General features: G+C 37.9%; 1 protein-coding gene across 1 annotated transcript in view; it reads left to right on the top strand.

Moving 5' to 3' along the window:
- The window catches only part of LOC131673196 (bursicon), a 336,124-nt gene that overhangs the window by 81,911 nt on the left and 228,198 nt on the right, over positions 1-26,015 (top strand). Inside the window, exon 2 of the mRNA XM_058951017.1 lies at positions 6,197-6,360. Within this exon, the coding sequence (XP_058807000.1) occupies positions 6,197-6,360 (164 nt within the window). The remainder of the gene's footprint in view (positions 1-6,196; positions 6,361-26,015) is intronic.

Consider the following 26,015-nt stretch of genomic DNA (forward strand, 5'->3'; position numbering starts at 1 on the left):
TGAGCTTCGATTGTTACCTTGCCGAGTTTCCCCATGGTTTTCCATGGCTCTTATATTTTACAATTAATTGAGCTAGTTATTTTTCTAGCTTTCTAACTTGTTGTTAGATCATTTAATTATTTTGATTTATTTATTTTATTTGATTTTATTTGATTTGATTTGATTTGATTTAATAATTTTTAAATCTATAATTCTTTCATATTTTGAATTTTTGATTTTTGATTGATAACTTTTCTTAATCTTATTCTTAATACTACTGCTTAAATTACTGCTTAAATTATTATTAACTACTTAAAACTAATTTGATTATAATATAACTTAATACTACTTACTAATGTACCGGCATGTTATCTTCACGTTAGGTTTGATATTAATCAAACCTTATCTTAGTCAGGGTTAGGTGTTTGACGAATTGCAACCGAAGTAGCACTTGAGTGAGCATGTCGGGTTTTCACCTTTTCTATCGTCTCAGCCTGTGTTCCCCTTTAGCAGCACTGGATTAGATGGGCATTTAGTGCATGGTTTTCGCTTTCAAAGAGAGCTGACAGCCACTAATTTCGCTTTCAATTGTAAAATTGTTTTAGCTATTAGGGCTTAAGCAATTCCTTAGCAGGAAGGATGCTGCCCTTCTGTGCAAATATTTTTCCTAAGGGTTTCGGCATCCGTAGTGCGTTCTAGTCATCGAGAGTTACTCGGCCCAATGGACTGTTCTCTCGCACAATGGTGTCGGGCCTTACTCCAGGAGCTCGAGGTAAAGAACTTTCGGTGGCTGCTATAACCACGGCCGCAACTCTTTACCCAGAGTAGTGGCATCTACCGATTGCCAGTCGATAGGGAGGAATTTATTATCTACCTGAATTAAATTCTGATTGCCGGGACCATTGGTCCTCTGCAACTAGCTCCCGGAGCGGTCTCCCATTCTCTAAGACGGCGCAAGGTACCACAATCCCGAGAGATTTTCCCTCAAGTGAATCCCGGATTTTGGCTTTTCTGGGCTCGAGTTGAGCTCTTGGGGTGTGTAGACTCCGCGTTGAATGTTTGGGCGTTTACAGGCCGCACCTCACCACGTGTTATCATGGTCCGTGTTATTTTTGTTTGGCCGGTTGGCCTTTTGCCCTACGGGCAAGCGTTGTGTGTTTCGCCTACTGTTTCTTTACAGAGACAGCGTTTTCAGCCCCACCACGTGAAGGTACACACATCTGCATTTGTGATTGCAAGTCTTCGTTCAAATATACATTGCATTCACTTCGGGTCGTCTAGCATTAGTTGCATGTCGACGGCAATCGGTGACGCATTTTGTATTTCAACATTTACATTTGCATATGCCCGTACAGGAAAGAGAAGTTTACGACATCCTCTCCCAAAACAACGAATTGTTTGTTTGAGAAGTCTCCATTCTTTGTTGAGGAAGACAATTACTGTCCGCCGCTTTGACAAAAGATTTTTGCACAAAGTGACCTATGTGCACTATGTGTATCATCTATGTTTTTGCTAAGCGGACCATAATCGAGCTTCCTGAGAGCGTCGTGATTGCAACCGTCAATTCACATGTACAGGCTACAAAGATCACACATTTGTAAACAAGTTATTATGAATGTTAAAATTTTTTTTCGACATTTTTGTCCACCACATTGGTTCCGCCATTTTAAATTTTTAAAATCTGATATCAGATTTGTAAAGAGCGATCTCGAAAACCCCTATATACAAACCTTCTACAAAATCTCATGGATTGAAGTATACTTATAGTTATTTTGTGTTTCATAGATAATACCCTCCCTTAGGGGTATTATCTATGAAAAAACCAAAAAACTTAATTTTGTTATTATGGATGTTTAAAAATTTTTCCAATTCTTTTCAGTCGGTTTAAACTTTTTTATTATAAAATTATGCCAAAAAATATATGTTTTCCACCCCTAAAAAAAAGGGGATGCTACCCTTACGCTTCAAATCACCATGAAATACTTACTCCTTTTGTAAGAAATAACCTCCAATTTGTTTCACTGACAAATATTAATTTTAAGCCGAGTTATTAAAAAAAACGCTTTTATAATTTAATTTTAGGGGTTTCTTAAGGGGTTAAATTTAGGGGAGGTTTTTACCTCTTGAAAGTGAAAATTAGCCGATAAGAAAAAATACGTGTCTCTTATTTTTTGATATTCTACAATATGTATCAAAATCGGTGAGTTTGGGTTGGGTACCTTTCCTTAGTCGTTCATACTAGCATCGTGTCGTACCGAATCGCGAACGGATCGATTTATCGGAGAGATCTAAGCAAATTAACGCTTCCAAGAAACGTTAAAAAAAAGAATAGCAGAAGATTGAACTAAACGTATTAGTAAAAATGCAGCTAAATGTGAAGTGATAAAAAAAGGAATTAAAAAAAGGACAAAAGTAGAAGATGAATCTCAACTTTCTAAAAGAATGGAGCTTACTACAGTAACCGAGGATCAGATAAAAAAAATAGATTTTACGGTTCCACCTCCAGTAATATCAGAACAATTTCTATGTAAAAATAATGATGAAATATATAGAGACCATTATTTCGTCAGTCAATAAAGTAATAATGAAAAAAATTCATAAAACAGCAAGAATTATAACAGAGAAAATTATTAAACAGCCAGATAAAAAGAAGATGGAAGTTAAGGGAAAAACAATTATATTTTCTGAAAAACATTGTAGTAAGACTTACAAAAACAAATATTAGAGATTTATATGATCCCTGAAGAAGTATTTTGTTGAAGAAAAATCCATTTTACAATCCAACTATCAGAAAAAAGACTGCCATGCTCAAACCCGGTACAGAATGGAAAAATGAGTTTATGAGGACCGCAATGTCGCAGACTCTCTAGATCTGGTGTTTCATGATGAGCAGTAATGCAACCGCTGAGAAACCTTTAATTGTCCGAATTTGCCAAGAAGGCTCACCACCCCATGCCGATTTTTAGTGGTTGTCTTCGTGAACGATACTTTGCCCCGGGCGAATGTGCGGTCAAGACCCGCCCACGAAAGATTTTATTGTATTCTTTTATTATTATTATTTTTTCTCTTTAAAAAAATTGTAATTTTCTTTTTTTAGTAATTAAAAAAATTGACGATTTTATCATTTGTAATCGTAGATTTAGTCTTACTCTTGATTTTCTGTTTCTTCCCGATCCAAGCTCTCTCGCGCGCGAACGTCGCAAAGTGCATGCCCGACAAGTTGTACAGTAGCCGAAGCATTCTTCTTTTTCGAATCTCTGCGTAAATAATTCAATAAATAGAAATGTAAGCAAACATTTATTATAAAAATAAATCTCACTTTACATGTCATCCTTGTAGGGATTGTAAGGCGCCACTTCCATTAAAAAAACTAGAAAAGAGCAAGATTAAGTGTTGTTATTATTGTAATAAGTGTATGAGTAAATGAGTGCATAATAGCGCCCATGCGTACACCGTCATAAGGCAGTTTAGCTGCAAGATAGCTCGGTGAGACGACGCATGGCTAAATATAGTCGAAGTCCGAGAGCCCATTCAACTAGCAGTCACCAGGATTGGCTGATTGGCAAACTAGCAGAAGTGTTTCGGTTTTATATTTTTAGATCCATTACCAAGCACTTTCTATGAAACTTGAGGAAGTGCATACATTTTTATGACTTCCTAGAGGGAGTATTTACAGTATTTGTCTTTACAGTATTGAAGACGGTGTTCTCCAATCTTGCGTATGTGTAATAATCAATAATGATAGTGAATTGGTGGACTCCGTGGAGTTAGAAGAGGCCTTTTGGCAGCAATTTGAGACCACAAAGATATATATGATAACCTGCGCCGACGCACTAAGTAGAGGATGAGCCGATTGCCGACTGCTTCCCTATGTATCGTTTGCCGGATGCGACTAAAAGCATCAACAAATCATATTGATGATGCTTGGCTTGCATCCTACGTACCGAAATTACTTGGATAATAAGAATATCGAGGACCTGCGTTGGGTTGTATTGAGGTGAGAAATTTGAGTGTCGCTGTGAACGAGAATGAAAGTGGCGTCCACCATCACGACAGAAAAACGAACATGTTAGTTCAGGACGCCGCCTACAAGAGGAACACGTCAAAGAAGACGAAGGTTCCGGTAGCAAGTGTCCCGGCTGTCAATGGTTTTTAAGGAACAGACATCAAACCGTGGAAAAAGGAAAGTAGGAGCAGCGAAGAAGCAGAAATCGTCTAGAGAGACTGATGAATTAGACTCGTCAGGATCTAAAAGGGACTGGCTGCGAATGCGATGAGCGTTTTGGCTCCATCAAAAATTGCGCCAGTACCCTAGGTGAGGTGAGTTGTAGGTAATGCGCACGTCACGTTTTCAGCTCCGCTTGTCCCATCCTTGCAGATTTCTGTAATCAATGCCCAGCGGCAGTGCCCAATTGACAGCTTGTAACCCGCTGTCAGCCAAAGCGGCGGGAACCGTCAGGTAAAATGTTACCAATGTATTTGGTACCAAATACATTGAGTACCAAAGGATGAATGTACATACCGCCCACAAGCCGCAAACAACGGTGACATATGCTTCCGGTGTCAACAGCCAGGGCATGAAAATGCACATAAATGCAATCCAGCTCGTCCACTGTCAAGAAAATGAAAGTAAATTCAACACACTCTCGAAATGAAAATGACCGGAGTCAAGAAATCGTTATTGAAAACATAGAAATTAATACAGACATTATTAATTGGCTCAAAAATTTTTGTATTAAATATGAAAATTGCAATTTCAACGGTAACATTATAAACAATTTTTATTCTTATAAAAAATATGAAACATAGTTTTAAGATAGTTAATAAATAGTTTGTATAAAGAAACATCGATCACTTTTCAAAACTAAAATTAATGTGCTAAAAATTGAGAAATATTATGCATAATCTGCTAATCATGTACATTTTATACCCATCCTAACCAGTAGCACTCGCTACACTCGTGTTACAAATATTGAGCGAGCATCGACAACACCTAAGCGCGCGTCATTGAACAATTTGCAGTGGACAAAGAAAATTACAAATATAACCTGCAAATTGGAACCACGATATCAACTGCGCGTGAGGGCGCTAAAACTATTAGAATATGGGGAGAAAGTAAAAACATGGCAGCGCATTTCGATGTCAATTGGAAAGTATATAATAGGTAATTTTCGAGTTTTCTGACTGAATTATCAGCGCACGTTCACCCGGGGATAGAGAAAAAACTATTTTTTACACAATGATAAAATGAAACTCATATTATGTTCATGTGGAAGTTTTATTTTCCCCCCTTGTAAGACAATATTTTTTCGTAGACTCGTATTTTTTCTCTAATGTATAAAATTCACAAATTCAGTAATATCGCTCGATATGTTATAATTTAAAGGAAAGTCAATATAAAAGATATATATTGATACAAAAATATTAAGTATCTCAACTTCGTAATTATCAGCTGTCGCATGTCGCGAATCAACTGCCAAAGAGTCGAGTTGTTATTTTACACATTGACTGTTCGATATACATTAATTGCCGAACAATCAGAAAATCAAGGGTCGGGTACCTTAATTTTTAGATTATTCAAATTCGCTGAGTTCGATCTATTTGACGTTTAAAGATGTTAATGTTCTATAAATTAGACATTTTTGTGGGAGCTTTTGAAATCTCATTTCGAATCTCGCTAACCATAGCGAACTAAATGTGTGACAATGATTAAGTTTTGACGGATGTTTCGGAGTGAGCTCATAAGATCGAATAATCTAGTACTTTTATTTTAACTTAAACAATCTGTACAATATAATTTTAGAATGTTTATTTTTTAAATTAGCACGAACAAAAAATTCTAATTTGTATGGAAAAGATAACTCACTTTTTCAAAGTAGCATTGACAGTATATCTTTATTATGAGTACGGTATAGACAGTGGCACTACAACTTTGAGCTGACATGCCAAAGCGCATGGGTAGTTGCAATAATCATACTTTGATCGAAAATTAATTCGCCACCGGCGAAGTTCTGAGTTCGAATTATTTTTAAATTTAGTATCGATGTCAATAAATGAAATCTTTTTTCTGCTAAGTGACTAAGGCTCGACTTGCTAAAATAACTCTTCACCTAACCGTAATATAATATATAAATAATAGTAATACCTTTGTCTGTTTGCTTTGTACTATACATTTATTTCGCTGGTATTTTAAAATTTACATATAATCAATGCACAGGTATTTTGGTGTGGATATCATCCTTTTCAAAAATTACAACAGCTATAATAGGACTTGAGGAATGCCAATTAACACCTGTTATACATGTTTTGCAATATACAGGCTGTATTCCAAAACCTATTCCAAGTTTTGCTTGCATAGGTCGTTGTAGCAGTTATTTACAGGTAAGATATTGTTTTACAGCAATATATTTTTATGTACCATAAATATTATTATTATACAGTTAGTGTATGTGTGTCGTTCACACTTTTCCGCTTTGAGGGTGGCGCAGCGTAATCAAACATTACCACCCCTCTCTCTGGGCGCCAATAGGTTGGCATAGCCCACTGTCTTTCACTCTTTCGCTTTCAAATACATTGGAGATCCGGAAGTCAAGTTTGCTACGGCATCCCTGACGCACTCAGCGAGTCGGAACTTTTTTGATCTAAGGCGGCGACCTCCTCGAAAGGAGTACCGATCTTTTCGCGGTTCGACGCTCAAGGAGAGCGGAACTAAAGGCTTGACCCTCGGTTTGGGCGCGACGGGACTCTAGTTGCCCCAACGTCTACTGTCAGAAGAGAGACTCAGCCAGCACAGCCAGAGGAAGATTCCTAAGACGATCAACCAACTAAGCCTCCCCTCCTGGGCTCGCGTTCGAAAAACATCCCACCCTGCGTACCTGTATTAAGGGATTTCTCCTACGACTCACAGGTCCATCGCTTCGACGTACCGAGGCACGCCTTCCCATTGCGTTTCGGTCATCCCCGCTCACGCTGGTGGATATCCGTCATTCGAAAGGTTGTTGTTACCCCGTTTTTGTCCCCAAAGTCAAATCTCGCTTTCTAAAGAATGGTTTTTATGACTGGGCTGATACTGATATTTGCTCTTTCGATTTAGTTTTTGACTGTTATGTCAGGGCGGGGTCTCGTCTAGCCGACAAGGCGACTCCCCAGGCAGTTTTCATTATTCTTGCCGGTCATGCCACGCATTCGGTTCAAAACTCCGTCGTTGGGTTAAATGGGGTAATTCGCGTTCAAATTGTCGACCTTCAGAGTTTAGTTCTGAAGTTGATGTTCAAAAATTATCGTTTGAATTTCAAGCTTTGTGGGTTTGTCTGGGTTCAAAAATTAGGTTATCGTGCGAGTTTTTGTCCTTTGGTTAGAGACCTTGTAAGAGGCGGCGTCTTTCTACCATAGTTAGTAACTATTTTTCTGCGCTTTCTCTTTGTTATAGGTGCTCCCTCCCTGGGCTCTATGACTTTTCTAGCAAAGTCTTCAAAGACTTTGTAGATTTTCTTGCTAGATACTAGGGCCGTTTCCGGGCAAGGCCATGTATGACCTTCCTCTTCAACGGCCTCTATTAATGGCTTCCTTAGTTCCCTTACATCTTCGCAGTTAAAGAGAATATGACTTTCGCTTTCTATTTCTCCACAACTACACAGTTGGTCTTCGCATAATCCTCTTTTATGAAGGTATGACTTAAAAGCACCGTGTCCAGTCATAAACTGTACTGTGTAATGATTGGGATTTAGCCACCTCTTCTTTAATCTGTCCTTGATTACTGGGAAGTACCAGTAAGTTCTCCTGCCATTTTTGGCTGACTGCCATCTCTCCTGCCATACCATTTCGACTTCATCATTGATGAGTTGTATGGCCTTTGAGATTTTTAGTCTGCCCGATCGAAGTTCTTCCGATTTTATTCGGATGCCGTGCATTTTAATCGATTTCCCTTTCCTGACGCAGTACTTTGCAACTCTCGCGTCAAGCTCGAGGGCTATTGGTCGGGAGGCTGCAAGCACGTGCGCCGCTTCATGAGAGATCGATTTGTAGGCTTTGAGTGTCTTGCAAAGAACTGATCGCTGCAATCTTTCTAATGCAGATTGCTGTTTGATGTTGGTCCTTTGCCACCAGCCCGCAGCGGCATATGTAATTTTCGATAGTAGGAAGCCATTATATATCTTTTTCAAGGAGTTGAATTTTAGGCCCCAGTTCGCTTTTGCTACTTTACTTAGCTCGAAATAGGTGTTATTACAGTCTTGAACTACGTTTCTAATATGTTCTTCCAATTAGAAGCCCTTCAAGATCGTTATTCCTAGGTACTTGACTGTTTTGTGCGTTCTAATGTTGTCTTTCCCAATTTTGACTGTAGGGTTCCTATTCTCACTTAGTTGGCCTCTTAGCCATATTAGTGCTGACTTTTGTACTGCTAATTTCATTTTGTCAGACTTGCACCAGTCCGTCATTATATTAATGATTTCTTGGGCTTGTCTTTCAAAATCAATGCGTGTCTTTGCCTTAATGATGGGAAGCACATCGTCTGCGTAGGCTAGTACTTCGTATCCTGCGTCCCTAATTGCCCGGAGTGGTTTGTCAAAAATGACGTTTCAACCTACCGGTCCAAATACTGAACCCTGAGGGCACCCCTTCGTTACTGTTTTCAGTGTTTCTTCGAAGTGGGCATATATGCCCACTTCTCGATCACTGAAGTAACTCTGGAGGAGCTTATAGATGTTTCTCGGGCAGTTTCTTTCTTTCAATTAGGAGAGCAGGCTTGGCCACCATAAGGTATCGAATGCTCCTGAGACGTCCAGTGGAATAGTGGCTACGTACTTTGTCGACGGATCAGATTCTGCCTCTTCTTCTATTTCATATAGTCTTCTGATGGCATCCTCTGTGGATCTATTTGCCTTAAAGCTAAATTGATCCTCCGAAGACCAGTCCGAGCTGTTTAGAATGTTGGATATTCTTTGAATCACAAGCCTCTCGAGTGTCTTCCCAGCTATGGGGAGTAGACATACGGGTCTATATGATTTAATCTCGTTCTCGGGTTTTTCAACCCCTTTGAGCAACGTGATTAGCATTCCACTTTTCTATATTCTGGGGAACACTCCGCATTTTAAGCAGGCGTTGAAAAGTTGCGTCAGTTCTTGGTGTAATGGTCTAGCGTTTACAAGCATTTCTGACTCTATTTTATCTTTGCCTGGTGATTTCCCTGCCTTATTCGCTTTAAGGGCCATTTCAACTTTCCTTATTAGGAATGGCGTTGCGTCGCCGGTTACTGGAACCTCCCGCATATCTCTGCGAATCTTTGTATGTATATCGTTTTCGCAGCTTGGGTTGTCATCAGGCATTAGTCCTTCTAGTAGAGCCATGCTTGTTTCCTTCCAGGCTTTTGTGACTGAACCATTACGGTTAACCGTGCACATCGCTTTTGAGATTTTGACTTTTTTGGATGCTCGTTTGTATGGATACGCCCAAGCATTGTTTTCGCTTTCAATGGTGCAGAAATCTCGCCAGCTGTTGTTTTTGGCTCTTTTAATAGCCCTTGCATAGTCGGAATTCATTTGTCTCAATTTTTCCAAGCAATCTCTGGAGGGCTTTCCTTTGTTTTCTATTCGGTCCTTCCTTGTATTTCAGAGCGACGATTTTGCGTTGTCCTTGTATCGCTCACTTCTTACTTCGCAAGTCAGGATTCCACCAGGGTTGAGAGCGCGTTCTTCTCATTTTTGATGGAATAGAGTCCTTTGCTGCCCTTATTAGAACCTCTTCAAATTTAGAAACCTATGTTTCAATGTCTTCAGATGTTTCTAAAGGGAGGTTGAATAGGTCCTCTTTCTCGAATTTATAAAGTCTCCCGAATTTCCCCCAATCAGCTTTTCTCGTATTGAACCTTGGTTCTAATGTTTCTCCTGTTCGTATGAGTCTGGCTGGTTGTGAGGCAAAATCCAGTACGATCACTATGGGCCTGTGGTTACTGGTGGTCCATTCTTTCACCGCCCAGCTAGCCAAGAGGTTTGACAGATTTGACGTATGTAAAGTTACATCGATATCCGTCTCACCCCTGGTGCCACGGCACGTTGGAAGTTGGTCCCTCCTGTTGGCCACTATTAGCCCGTATTGGTCTATGAATTCTTCAATGACTGTCCCATTCTTTTCCTGTGTGTTAGACCAGATCTTTGACTTGGCATTTGCATCCATACCAACTAAGACTCTTTTGCCTTTCAATTTCTTCAGAGTCTCAGCTAGTTTGTTAAGATAGGTCTTCCTGCTGTGGCTGAACTGGCAGTAGATGCTTATGAAATAAATTTCGCCAAAGGCTCCGACCACTTGTGCGCAAACACAGTGGGAGTCACACAGGTTAGAAATCTTGGTAGCAGTGACCTTGTGCGGATTGTAGAGTATCGCAGCTTCAATCGTTTCGCCTTTTTCGGCTCCGTGAATGGCTGCGACACTGCCCATACATGAAATCGCGTTATTCCAGTGATATGGTTCTTGCACCAGTGCCACCTGTATGTCAAGATTTCTGTCGGTCATGATTTCTCATCGTTGGCTACTTGCCTTTTGTTGAGGTTCAATTGTATGATCAGCAGTTTCGGGCCCAGTTCAGGGTTTTGTTGTGCGTTCAATTCAAATCTCTTAACTGGTGGGCAATCGTCTCTGCTTTCGTCAAGATTGTTTGGTTGCGAAGGAAACTGAGTTGACGCCGGAGTATTGAAGCAGTGCTCTGGTTTCTCAACGGTCACCTCCTGCTTACGTTTCCTCGCCTTTCGATTTTAGTTCTGGCGTTAACGTGCGCGTTCAATTAAACGAGTGGCGTTCGAGTGCGAGCAGTGAGTACTTGTGTGTGTTGACATGAGCTTCGTTAGTTACCTTGTCGAGTTTCTCCGTGGTTTCCCATGGCTCTTTTATTTACAATTGATTAAGCTAGTTATTTTTCTAGCTTTTTAATCTGTTATTAGATTGTTTATTTTGATTTTATTTTATTTCTTTTGATTTGATTTAATGATTTTAAATCTATAGGTTTAAATCTATAATTTTTAATTCTTTCTTATTTTTAGTTTTATTAGATCTTTGATTGATAACTTTCTTAATACTATTTACTATACTAGTTGCTTATGTTACTGCTTAAATTATTGTTATCTGCTTAAGAACTAATTTGATTATATTATAACTTAAAACTATTTACGAGTGTACCAGCGTGTTTATCTTTCACGCTGGGTTTGATATTAATCAAACCTCGTTTCGGTCAAGTCAGGGTTAGGTGTTTGACGAATTGCAACCAAAGTAGCATTTGAGTGAGCATGTCGAGTTTCCGCCTTTTTCTATCATCTTAGCCTGTGTTCACCATTAGCAGCACTGGATCTGATGGACGTTTAGTGCATGGTTTTCCCTTTCAAAGGGAGCTGACAGCCACTAATTTCGCTTTCAACTGTAAAGTTGTTTTAGCTATTAGGGCTTAAGCAATTCCTTAGCTGGAAGGATGCTGCCCTTCTGTGGAAATATTTTTCCTAAGGGTTTCGGCATCCGTAGTGCATTCTAGTCATCGAGAGTTACTCGGCCCAATGGACTGTTCTCTCGCACAAAGGTGTCGGGCCTTACTCCAGGAGCTCGAGGCCAAGAACTTTGGGTGGCTGCTATGACCACGGCCGCGACTCTTTACCCACAGTAGTGGCACCTACCGGTTGCCAGTCGATAGGAAGTAATTTCTTATCTACCCGAATTAAATTCGGATTTCCGGGACCATTAGTCCTCTGCAACTAGCTCCCAGAGCGGTCTCCCGTCCTCTAAGAGGGTTTGGGCGTTTACAGGCGGCAGCTCACCACGTGTTGTCATGGTCCGTGTTGTTTCTTTTGTTTGGCCGGTTGGCCTATTGCCCTGGGGGCAAGCGTTGTGTGTTTTGCCTACTGTTTCTTTACAGAGACAGCGTTTTCAGCCCCACCGCGTGAAGGTACACACATCCGCAGTTGTGATTGCAAGTTTTCGTTCAAATACACATTGCATTCACTTCGGGTCGACTAGCCTAGTTGCTTGTCGAGGGAAATCGGTGACGCATTTTGTACTTCAGCATTTGTATATGCCCGTACACAAAAGAGAGAAGTTTTCGACGTCCTCTCTTAAAACAACGAGTTATTTGTTTGAGGAGTCTCCGTTCTCTGTTGAGGAAGACAATTACTGTCCGCCGCTTTGACAAAAGATTTGTGCACAAAGTGAGCTCTCCAGCCGCGAGGCTGGCCATATGGTGCACTATGTGCATCATCTATGTTTTTGCTAAGCGGATTATAATCGAGCTTCCTGAGAGCGTCGTGATCGCATCCGCCATTATTATTATACAATCACAAATAAAAATTAAAGATAAATAATAATGGTATTCATTAAATGTATATTTGTGATAAGGTACCGTCACAAATATATATAAACCGCTTAATAGCGATTTCTCTGTCTTCTCTGGCCTCTCGCTATTTGCGTTCACTGTCATTAAACCGGGAATTGATATACGAGGGTGAGTCACTAAATATTTTTTCTTACCTGGTAATCTGGTGGAAGATCATTAGGTTGTCTTCGATAAAATTTCGAAAGACACCCTTTATATTGAAGAAAATAGAACTGATCCTGCAGCAATTTTGGAAGAGATAAAAATAGAAAAATATACAAGTGAAAAGGAAATCGATGATCCTTATTTATTTGTATATAAAATAATAATAGTAATATAGAAAGTGTTATAAAATTCCCGACTGGGGGAAAAAGACAAAAGAATGTAAGAGAGAAATTAAGCCAGTAAAATTCACATAGAAAATTCTTTCGTAAGTCAGAAAGTATAAATACATAGTGTTACAATGGTTACCTTTTCTCGCGCAGGAGTTCCCCAAATATCCTTCCATTAGGAATCGCCTATTAAATAAGTAGGGTAAAGTTGCCGACTATATGATTATATGATTTCGTTGAATGACCACTTACTGGTATAAGCACTAACGTTGTCATAATAACCTTTAGCACATACAGTATAGATTACTATATATTATTAATTATTATTACTATTATTATTGTATGCGGGTGGGTCAATAAGTCATTAGCAAAAGATAGAAAAACAATTTTTTAGGTAGTTTTTTTTTATTTTTTAACATAATCTCCTTTTAGCTCGACACTTTTCCAGGCGTCCTTCAAGTTTTTTTAGCCATCAGAAAAAAATAATTGTCGAAGTTCCTCAAAATAACCATTTGTTTGTATTATGACGTCCTCGTTTAAGAAGAATCATTGTGTCGCAAGTTACTTTTTTAGGTTTGGGAATAATAAAAAGTCACTAGGGGCCAAATCTTGCGGATACAGTGGATAGTCTACTAATTTGAACTTTAATTCCTTAATTTTAGCCATCGAAACTAAGTAAGTGTGCACTCGTGTATTGTCTTGATAAAATAGAATTTTTTTTTGTTAAAATGAAGACGTTTTTTCTTTATTTTCTCGCTTATTCGGTCCAACAACGACGCATAAAACTCTTCAGTGATTCTTCGTTCTTTTTCGGAATAGTCGACGAAGATAATTTCACGTGTATCCTAAAAAACAGTGGCCATAACCTTGCCAGTCGATTTCACTATCTTCGCCTTCTTTGGAGCTGGTTGATTTTTTACAATCCACTCTTTTGACTATTCCTTTGTCTGAGGAGTGTATAGCTGTATCCACATTTCATATACAGTTATGAATCGACGCAGAAAGTCGTTTTATGTCCGAATTACGGTAGATGTGCGCCAAGAGGGCCTCAGCAGCGACTACTCGACTGCGTCTGTTCTCGACTAAGAACAAACGCTGCACCCCCATCTTACCGAAATTTACTCATGTCCAATTTCTCATGCAAAATCGAAAAGTCTCTACCTTTTGAAATTCCCGTGGCCTTAACTATTTCGCGCAAGTTTATTCTCCTTGATCTAACAATCATTTAAATACAAGAGAATTACTTTTAGAAGATTTTATTCAAGATTTGAGGCATGTTAATAGGCCATATACTATATCATTAGAGGAATTGAATCGTATGTATTTTTGCAAGCGATGAGAAAAGAAGTAACTCTAAGTGCAAAGCGTAGATACGAAGGTGAAAATGGTCTATTAGATGTTGAATTCAGAGCAATATCTCCATCTTGAAGGCTGATTTTAATGATCTTTTTACGTACTGCGATCGTGTTTCTGTACCGGATGGTTATCAATACGTAATCTAATGTATAAGACCTACTATTATGTTTTTTATGTAAGCTAAGACAAGGAATGAGTGATGAATTTTTGTGTCTCATGTTTCAGTATTCTACAAGATAAGCTACAAGTTTAGCTGTAAGTACAGTACGACAATCATTGATGGTACAGGAGCTGATGCTCGTGCGTTCTATGTTCTATACTTTCGGTTCATTGTGCCCCTCTTCCCTATTGAGCTGATATGCTGTCTGAGCTCATGCCCATGCATTCGCATGCTTTCCGTTCATCGTGTGTATTAAATTTTGTAAACATAATAAGGAAAATTTTTACTGAAAAAAATCGAACGAACAGATCGGAACCCGCGTCATCTGGATCCGCAGGCCAGTGCTCTACCACTAGAGCCACTGCCACTAGTACCGCGGACAGTTCTTATCGTGTATATTAGCTACACGATTGGTATTGGACCTAAAAGCGCTAATATATAAAACATAATGCTATTATATATGTATTTATTATAATTAGTATAAAATGAATTTTTTTGTAGTTGAACGTGTGTGTACGCGTGTATGTGTGTCTCATGTACCGAAGATGGTTTAATTAAAAAAGTACCTGTGAAGACCAAGATAAAAAATATGCAACCCAAATCCTGCTTAATTCCTTTTATTTGTAGCCTTCGTGGTTGTAAGCTACTTTATTGTATTTATATAGCTTGTGACGGTAAACGTCTTGTTTGCACTATCGTCTCGATCACGCGGCTGCCTACGAGGGCAGCACCTATCGGCCGGAGAAAACGGAAAACGGTAATTCAGTACGATACGGGACGGAACGCGCGTGAACATGAAAGAACCAGTCGAGGATTAGCCATCCGAGCATCAGGAAGCAGAGAAGAGCCAGAATCAATTACGAGCATTTTCAAAAGAGTGCGGAAGCGAGTAGACAGTTAATTACCGTTGTTATTGTCGTTTTAAGTGGGAAGTGACCTTGCTATCGTAGGCCAACCACGGGGTCGCGGAACTCCTCCACCCGCCAAAACGATCACTTGCTTGAGATAGAAAAGCGGCAACAATCTGTTCCCCCTGATATAGTGCGACCATATATTTGTTACGTCGAGGACAAGTCAGCCTATTTTATAGCGGTCAAATTTGAATTTTTTTGGAAGGCGACTTCCCGTAATTAAAAGTAATAGTCATTTAATAACTGACTTTAATCTCAGTGACGCACTTACCCCTTCTGGGATTACCCTTTATTGATTAGTTTTTATGTATTATATAATATAAAAGTGGACGCAAAACAATTGTAACGACACTCTGTATTCGAATCTGTAACACTACGCACTTTCTGTAATTTAATCAATAAATATTTTAAATCTATTTCTATAATAATTTATTTAAGAGTTATACCTATTCTACGTTACATCTTTAGGTTCTAAGGTACGAGTTTTTTGGACCAGTCAAACTACAGGTAAATTATTTAATTATTACTTTTTCACTCGGTACTTTAGATACGTTGCCGGCCTGCTTTCGTTTGAGTCTCGCACCCGTGGTAAAGCGCTTACGCGTTATCCGAAAAGAGACAGTCGCGTTTGAGTAATTCTTGTCAATTCGCGGACGTTACGTGAGACGTAACAATTGGGGACCCCTCCGGGTAACATTTTTTTAACGAAAAGTAGGATTAGGCAAAAGTAAATTTTCTTTTTACAAACATGGCTATGGGAGCCGATTTGAGAGACAAACCAAATGAGGAAGCACTATTAGTTTTAAGAAACTGCATAGGAAAAGTAGATCCGAATTTTATAACTAGTAGAGAACCAATATTACTAGAATGTATAAAATGTTTGCACACTCGGCAGGATTTAGATTTCGAAATAGAAGGTAAAAAACAACAACAACTATAAAAATTAATAGAAATTTTAGAACATTATATAAATGAACAATTAATAAGGAATTGATGTCAAGATCCACTTTTACTACTGATTGTAGAAGAATTAACAAAACGTAATATAAGTCCAAAAGAAATTTTAGTAGCAGTAAATCGTATTGATAAACTAGTACAATTTGAAAATAAATTTGAACCAATAATTGAATCAAACTCGAAAATAACGGAAGACGAGTCAATGGATTATTTCCAAGCTTTGACAAACTTGACAATTGACAAAATAAATAAAATAAGAAACGAAATTCCTCTTATAAATCATGAAAACGTTAAATTTTTAATACCAAAAATTACTGTCAAAACGAGAAAAGTAGCAATTCAGAATACTTTACGCTAAAGTCAACATGCAGATCACTTGCCAGCACAAGACCGATTTATCATTCAACTCCACATGAGTAACCCGTACAGTACAAAATTCTACAATTAGCCCTTTGAGAAATGTATCTCTTAGCTCTTGCTGGAATCTCTTTTATCATTTTAACAGTAATTTCGTCAACTCCTAGTGATTTTTTATTTTTGATTTTCGAAATTATGTTGGCTACTTCAGCAAGTTTAACTGCTGTAAACATATCATTGTTTTTTGTATGATTATGACATTTCAATATGTTTTCTTGTTCTTCAAGATTTCTTCTTGTTCTGTAATGCTTCTATCGTTTGGTGTGAATATTTCTCTGTAGTAGTCGGCAAAAGCCAGCGATTTTTCATTGTTTGATTCTGCTCAGTTTCCAGATGTTAGTCGTGTGGGAGGTGTGAATCTTTGAGGTCTTTTTAGGTTTTTGGTAGCTTTCCATAGTGAATATTCCGTATCTATTGTAGGTGTGAGGTTTTTTAGATATGTTTGAACTTGTTGGTTTCTTTCTTTCTGTAGTAGTTCTTTCAGTTCTGATGTTGTTAAGAATTGTCTTATCCCGTTTTTTCCTTGTGCACTGCCAGATCTTTCTTAGTTTTCTCTTTTCTCTTATTTTTTTTATATGCTTTTGGGTATGGAGTTGATGCTTTTATTTATTTCTATTTCAGTTATTTTTGTATATGCTTCTTTAATTAATTCACTGAATCTGCTTATAGTCCAATCTACGTCACTTTCATTTTTAAGTGGTATATTGCTATGTATTTTATAATATATATTCATTATACTTTTCCCAGTTAGTATGTCTGATGTTTGTTTCTTTTGTCACTACCTTAGCATGTAGATTAATAATAACTGGAAAGTGATCAGTGGATAGGTCTAAACATGACTTAGCTTCAAAGTAGTTTTTGCTGATATATTTAATTATGGCAAAATTAATTAGATCTGGTATTTTTCTTAGGTCTGTTGGCCAGTATGTAGGTTCCCCTGTAGAAATAGGAAAGCAGTTATTAGCCTTCAATGCTTCATATAATTGCTTCCCTCTAGGGGTAGGAGTAGATGATCTTGATCCCCACCAAGTATGCTTTACGTTAAAGTCACCGCCAGCAATAAATCTATGACCTAAAGAATTGAATAATTGAGAGAATGTTTCACTATTAATGTTGTGATTTGGAGGACAATACATTGCTGAGATGGTAATTGGTCCAGTTCTTTCAATTATTATTATGTTAGTAGCTTGAAGGTTACGTTCTCGATAATTGTTAGTTGGGTGATGCTTGATAGTTTTTTTTATTAAAATTGCAGTACCACCATGCGCTTTATTTTCCGGATGATTGGTTTGGTGTAATGTGTAGTTATATATATTGAAGTGATGCTTGCTATTAAAATGTATTTCTCAAATTAAAATTACATCAATATCTTCGCTCATTAAAAGTTTCTCTAATTCAAGTTTTCTTTGATTCAAGCCATTAGCGTTCCAAATAGCTATTTCTATGGTTTCCATCATTTTGAAATTTTACTTACTAGTGTGGTTAATAGATTCAGCATTGTATTCATTCTTACCATTAGTTGTTCCATCATATGTCCAAGCTTGTTTACAGATTTACTTTCGAAGGGTAGTGGTTGCTGCTCGGAGTGGGTTTAATTGTTTGTATGATTGTTTTTATTCATTATAACTTGTGCATAGGTTCTATTAGCATTCATTGCTTGATGCTTACTTTTATCGTTTATTTTACCTTCGTTTGTCGAGTTTTTTTTTTCCCTTGGTGCCGGATATAATTTTTGTTGGAGTTGTTTTCAAACCGGGCATCCCTTATAGCTGGCTGGATGTTTCTCTTACAATTTGCACAAATAACTTCATCTATTTTTCCCTTTCGTGGACAATCATTTGTTCTGTGCGTTTTTGCATATTTCACACAAACTGGAGTTTTGTGGCAATAATTTTTTGTGTGGCCATATTCCTGGCAGTTTTGGCACTGTGGGATTTCTCTTATTTTTCTTAATTGCTCAACTATAATTACAGAATTAATTATTTTCTTAATCTGAAATATATCTTTATTGTTGTGATTAACTTCTATTTCAATCATGAAAAGCGTGGTTGCAGAATTATTTAATCTGCTTCTGATATTTGTAATATTTATTACTTTGTGTCCGAATTTTTCTATCTCAGTTTTAATTTCTGAGGTTTCTGTTGATGGGTATAATCCTCTTAGATTACCTTATATCCTTTATCTTGCTTTCTTTGGAACGTGAAAAATTGAGTAATTCTTTTTTTAGTTCTTCAACTATTGGTAGGTATTTTTCTGCACTCCCGGGTTGAATTTTCACTTGATTATTTGAAATGGTCTTTATTGTGTAATTTTTATCTGCTATTGAATCTAACATTTCTATTAGAGGTTTTATATATTCTACTCCATTTATGTAGTGTAACAGGCTGCCGCCTAGCCGCAAATCCCGGGTAATCGTAGTCCTCAATACGGCCAGACGGTGCACTGTTAACTGTATGCTTCTAGCACACTTGCTCACCTCGATCCGTTGTACGCATGCGCCGTGTCCACTCAGCGATCTAACTTGGGTGCGCGATCTCTCCGCACAGTGGCGCCGGTGCGCTAGCTTACTAGCGCTCCGTCGGACACCGCAAGCACCTCGGTCGACGAACAGCTCCTACTACGCTCGCACGATCCGTGCTAAATTACCGGCGCATTCGAATCGAATGTCAACAATAACACCGATTCCGGACAAAGGGAAGACTAAATAATAAGATAGTTTCTCGGGGATCTCTTACCACTTTATTCAATTAACTCTAAACTTGTATAAGGGACAGATTTGCCGAGAGACTTACGCACGCTATTTCAACACAATACTTCGAACGGGGAGAGGGAGAGTAGATCTCGCGATCGTCGCGGACTATTCGCACGCTCGCTGCATATAAATTCGCCGCGCACGCTGCGCGGAATCGCACGCTAACACGATTAAAAAGTGCTGTGCACCTACCGCTAAATCGACGGGGATACGGTGGCCAACCGTATCCGACTATACTGCTGGACGACGAACTGCCTCTGCGACTGCTTCTCCGTTGGGGCTGTCGCGTTGCTGTTGAAGCCGCTGAGGTTGATCTCGCAGCTGCCGAGGCCGCGCACGTTGAGCAGTGCGCACACTCGGCACTCCACTCACAATTATCTACAGATAATTTTTGTTAATTATTATTTTTAATTAACCACTAGTGGTGCACACGTTCCGCAGTGTGCACACTCGCCTCGTCACTCGCTAATTATCTGTTCTAACTCACGGTATCACTCGGCTGGGAAAGAACACTTTATTTTCCAATGCAAAGAGCTGCGAGGTCGCCTGACTGAAGGACACAGTCATACTGGCTCGCTCACTCTCTCCTCCCGGTCATTGCTCCTAACGCGCCCTCTCTCTCTCTCTAACCCAAACCGATCGCGGCTGTTACACTCAGCCATGCTTAGTAGCTCACGCGAATCCAAACGATTTTCGGCAATCGTTGCAGTAGATAGGTGGAGATTTAACTTTAAGAAAATCGTTAGATGTTTTGTTAATTTCGTTTTCATTATCTGTTGAGGTCTGTAGTGTATTAAATTTGTTGCTAATTTCTATGGGTTTTTTTAACACGTAAAGCAGAGTTTCACTTTTACTTTTCGGGATTTTTCTGACCTTGTCATCATTATCCGGACTATTTCGAGTTCTTTTTTTATTGCTTTTGTTATAAGCTTTTTCCCAAATTCCTTCTTTTACATCTATTGTTGTTATTTGATGATTTGGATTTTTTTTGTTGTTGTTAGTTATATTTGTTGAATTTAGAGAATCCTCTTCTGTATCTGTTTGACTGCATGAGTCCATTCTCAAGCAGGTAAACCAATTGGCTAATCCAATGAGATCGCCTAATCTGCACTTACACACCCAATTACGCACTAGTCACGACAAACACGACCTCTCAGGTCAAGATTCATAATACGACTGAACAGTGTAGTAACATTAGGAAAAATAAATATTACAATAAAAGATTTAGAATTCGAATTTCATATGGTACCCGATGATTCACCTCTTGAAGAAGACGGACTAATCGGCAGGGAATGTTTGCGTAAATTTAACGCTAAAATATTTTAAAAACAATATTATATAAAAACAATATTTTAAAAATGGCTGATAAAGTATTTTCTTTATCCACAAACAATACAAATAACAATAATCCTGATAATCAATATATAACATCGCAAGAGGATGATAGTTATACAAAATCATTAACAAACTGCGCAACTTACGCTGGAGTAGTCAGAAATCAAGTAAAAATTTGTAACAATTTAAACAGATTTGCGAGAAGAGTTCCCAATAATAAGGAAAGCGACGAAGATTCAAAGATAGATCTTGAGCCAGATAAAAACTATGTCAAGAAAATTAGACAGAGCGCTTACGAAGACAATCGTTCAAATAAAATTGGAGTAAAATTGCGAAAATTCGAAATTTGTAAATTGCCACACAAAATATCTGAGATTTGTAATTCCGAAATTGGACTGAAAAAAGCCAGCGAAGTTAAAATTAGTAAAATCTGTACATCCGAAATTAGAAATTCGAATGTTGAAAATTGTAAAAAATCAGAAATTAGAAAAAACCAAAGTACGTACTCAGTTTGTAATTTAGCATTAGCCAATAAAGTATGGGGGAGTGCACCCCCAAGTTCCACGAAAGCTAATTCATTATTTATTCAGAACAATATAATAAGTAATGAGCAAAGCCATAATGAAAGCACTCTCCATAAAAATTTTGTAGATGATAAAATTTACCCCCGAAATTTCTCAATGACAGAAAATAAATTGAGTATACAGCCATATTATAAATCGAAAATTAGAGAAAGTAGTAGCAACGATCGCAAAAATGTAGATTGTTATGATAATGCTGACGAAACTACCCTATTGGAAAGGGTTAATAAAGGTATTAACGTATTGAATAATACGAATTCACACACAAGTAATAAACCATATTCCGTGAGCAACTTTTTATCAGTAATTAATTCTACAACCACCCTCCTCGAAACATTAAACGAAATCAGAGATAAAGAATATAAAGAATTATTAGAGGGAGTGGCAGAAATAGCCGAAAAATATAAAACTATACCCACCTTCTAAGGTCCAATAAACAACAAATGGTTTTACAACTTTTGGTCGCCGTAAAGTTTTTATTGAAAGGGAAGACACGAATGCCTCCTACTATCAACGAACACGTACGGATAGCCAAAATAAGTATGAATCAGAATACGGAAGATAGGGCATCAAGAATAATCGGCATATCACAACTAGATCATTTGAATTTAAATGAAAAGGAACATATAGTTGATATAATAAATCAATTCAACGACAGATATCACTTACCTGGAGACAAATTAGAATATACTAATCTTCTTCAACACGAAATTCCATCAACGTCGAAAGTACCTATTCGTATAAAACCTTTCAGACAATCTCCGGAGTTAAAAAAAAAAATTGATGTTCAAGTTTTAAATATACTCGACCAAGGTATAATTGAAAGGTCTTTTAGTCCTTACTCGTCTCCAATATTTTGCGTAGACAAGAAAAGAAATGCTGAAGGCGTAATCAAAAAAGACCAGTAATACATTTCCGCGCAGATTCTGATTCCGGATTACAATTTTCCAGTGCCTAATGTAGACGATCAGTAAGATGCGTTAGGAGGATCCACAATATTCTCGGCTTGGCCTTTATTCAGGATATCATCAATGCCTAGTTAGAAAGGAGGACGGGCAAGTGACAGCATTTCAATGGGACGAAGGCCTTTTCCAGTTTACAAGGTCACCTTTCGGATTGAAAACAAGCGTGGCGGTCTTCCTATTATTAATTCACCTTTTAACGACAGGAATGAAAGAAGTAGTAACCTTCTTCGATGATATTTGCGTACATGGTAAGACTATTGAGGAACATTGTGAGAGTATTATCGAATTAATGGAACGTTTAAGAAAAGCGAATTTAGTATGAAATCCGGAAAAATGCGAGTATTCTAAATCAGAGGTAGTATACGTAGGTTATGTAATCTCGAAAGACGATTTACTATCTCACAACGATAAAATTTTAGCCGTCCAACAATTTCCGACGCCGAGAAACCCAAGGAATATTAAACAATTTATCAGCAGTTTATATGAGAAGAAGAGCAGCAGAAAGCCTTTGAACTGTTGAAACGCAAATTGTGTGAGCCACCTATATTGGTTCACCCAAACTTTGAAAAACCATTTATTTTAACAACAGATGCTAGTGGATACTGTGTAGGATGCGTTTTATCTGAAAAACAAGATGAGCATGACTTTGATAAGCCAGTAGCTTATGCATCACGAGCGTTAAATGAAGCAGAAAGACGTTACAGCACTTTCGAGAAAGAACTGTTAGCAATTGTTTTCGGAATTCTTAAATTTCGACCGTACTTATATGCAAAAAAATTTACCGTCATTACTGATTATAGACGTCTAGTTGGATTAAGATCGCACAAAGATCCCAACTCACGAGTAACTAGAATGAGACTGAAGGCAGCAGATTTCCAATATGAAATTAAATGTAAAGCCAGAGCTACAAATATAAACGCAGATGTTTTGTCACGTAACCCAATAGAATTACATACATTAGATCCGCAATTTATTCAAGAACCAATCAATATAGTAAAAGGATTAGAAGCAAATGATGATAAAGTACCGGAACCGGAAGGGATGATCACACGATCGTGCACTGGACGAAAACCCAGCGCTAAATACGAAGAAGCTACATGCGCACTGAAACCTAGTAAACAGAAAAAGAGACGAAACCAAAGTGCCAGTGGGTTAACAAAACAAAAGAAAGGAGAAAAGAAGAGGTCAAAAACCCCCAAAACACCAATAGCAACACACCGTGTACGCAACAAGTTGAGAACCAAGCAACAGACGTACAAAGCAAGGGAACAGGTGTGCCATTAAAAACCAGTAAATAATGATAATGAAATAGAAAATAGATTACCTCAAAGCAACATCATTTATTGTCGTGAAAAATCGTTTATGAGAAAAGATAATTATCTGTATTTTGTCAATCATAAAGGAGAACCTCTAGATGAAGGAGGTAGTCTATTAACCCTTTGAAGCATACATTTTTCTCTCCAGGATATTTAGATGAAAATTTATATATAGGGGTTTTTGAGGTCGCTGATCATGAATCTGACATTAGATTGTTCGAATTTTGCATCTAAGATGGCGGATTCAGAATGGCGGACATAGATTTTTTTCTATAATCGCTTGAAAACTTTAAAATTCATAACTAATGAGTTTTAGGGGTCACTGATAACGAATCTGATATCAGGTTTCCTAAATGATGTATCCAAAATCGCGAATTCAAAATGGCGGACAGGCATTTATTTTCTATATTGGCCTGAATACTTCAAAATTCAATGTAAAGGCTTTTAGGGCTCGCTGATAACGAATCTGATATCAGATTTCCGAAATAATATATCCAAAATGGCGGATCCAAAAATTCGGATATCAAATTTCATTTTTAGGGACTTCATTTTCATTAAACGTAATTTCTAAGGGTTTTCGGTCGTGCTGATAACAAATCTGATAATATAATTTAGTATTCTGTTTCAAATATTCTAGTATTTTGTTTTCTGATTAGGTGAATGAATCTCTCAACAAAAAAAAAAAAATATATATATATATGGCCCTCAGACCCATGGAGAGTACATTCAATACAAAGTGTTTGGTGCTCATACAAATCGCCAAAAGGCCCTCAACCCCCGACCTACGAAAAATAAATAAAGATCGGCTCTTTGCTTCTCGAGTCATCCATATATTTGTTGACACTCATTGACTAAAAGACCGGAGTGGATTCACTATATTAGTTGAAGAGCAAATAGGCGTTTTGTATATTTGTGTTCATAATATTCTTGTTTTGCGGGCATTTTTTCCCGCCAATTAGGAATCAATTTTTACGTAGTACTCTTCAATTTTCATATTTTTTATATCAACAAATTTAGAAGAGATTTATTTTGTAACTATGGGGAGAAGAAGGCGAATTGTGAATGAAATTCCTAGTGATTCAGAGTCTGTTGATGGGTTGTGCGATTCTAATGATGAAGATGAGGTATTGGATCGCAGAGTAGATCATGTTGCCCCTTCAATCAACAATCTTCTCGAAGATGAGGCACACGAAGAAAAAATTGACGACGAAACAACCACTACAGATTCAAATAAAAGTGAAATTTGGAGATCGACGAGTATTCCAAAGACTGATTTACCTTTCAGTAGGAGTCACGGACCCATCATCCCTGACTCCGCGTCTTCTCCAAAGGATATATTTCTTTGTTTGTTCCCTGAGTCTCTATTAGATGTTATTGTAGAGCAAACAAATTTGTTTATTTCTCAAAAGAAGTCAAAAGGAGATCTTATCACCAAAGATGAGTTGAAAATTTTCATAGCGATCAATATCCATATGGGTTACAAGAAGTTACCTTCGTATCGGGATTATTGGTCTAATAGCCCTCAATTCCATGTTTCATATATTTCTTCACTGATGACTGTGAATCGCTTTGGATTTTTTTTGTCTCATTTGCATATCAATGATAATTCAAAAGAACCAGCAAAAGGAGATCCAGAATACGATAAATTGTATAAACTAAGACCTCTTCTCGACACTCTTTCTGAAACATTCAGAGAATGCTGGAAACCAAGCCATCACCAAGCTATTGATGAATCAATGATCAAGTTCAAGGGGAGGAGTAGCATGAAACAATATATGCTAGCCAAGCCAACTAAACGTGGTTACAAAGTTTGGACCCGAGCAGATGAATCGGGATTTGTTTGTCAATTTCAGATCTACACAGGCAAAACAGATAGTCCTGAAAAACAATTAGGAGCACGTGTGGTTCGTGATCTTACACGTGACCTTGTTGGTCATAATCACCAGGTGTATTTTGATAATTTTTTCACAGGAGTAGAGCTTCTAATATCTCTAAAACAGGATAACATCCTTGCATGTGGCACAGTACGATCTAATCGCGCGAATCTCCCCAAAAGTGATAAGTCTGATAAAAAAATGGTTATTGGAGAGTACGAATACAAGACCTCGACATCAGGACTCACATGGATAAAGTGGATGGATAAAAAACCAGTATACTTTTTATCCAATTTTCACAACCCTACCGAAGTAACTGTTGTGAATCGGAGGCAAAAAGATGGTACTCTAACTCCTGTCAACAGTCCTGTCTTGTGTTCAGACTATAACACACACATGGGATATGTCGACTATGCGGATCGTGCAATATCTACTTACCAGATTGATCGTAAGTCCAAAAAATGGTGGTTTAGAATTTTTTGGCACTTCATCGATCTCTGCATATGTAACGGATTCATTTTGTACAAGGAAAAACAAATCAAACCACTTTTGTCATTGAAAAAATTCCGAATGAGATTGGTAGAACAATCTGTGGTACATAAGATCCCAAATCCAAAAGGTAGGAAAAGAACGGCACGAAATACTCCAAGCCATGCAAAAATCAAAGTACCTGATGAAAAGAGACTTTTTAATGCTGCTCACATGCCACAAGTCTCAGATACATATAAAAGATG

Source organism: Phymastichus coffea, unplaced genomic scaffold (assembly GCF_024137745.1).
Source record: "Phymastichus coffea isolate CEN01 unplaced genomic scaffold, Cenicafe_Pcof_1.1 PCOF00013, whole genome shotgun sequence".
NCBI classification, from domain to species: Eukaryota; Metazoa; Arthropoda; class Insecta; order Hymenoptera; family Eulophidae; genus Phymastichus; species Phymastichus coffea.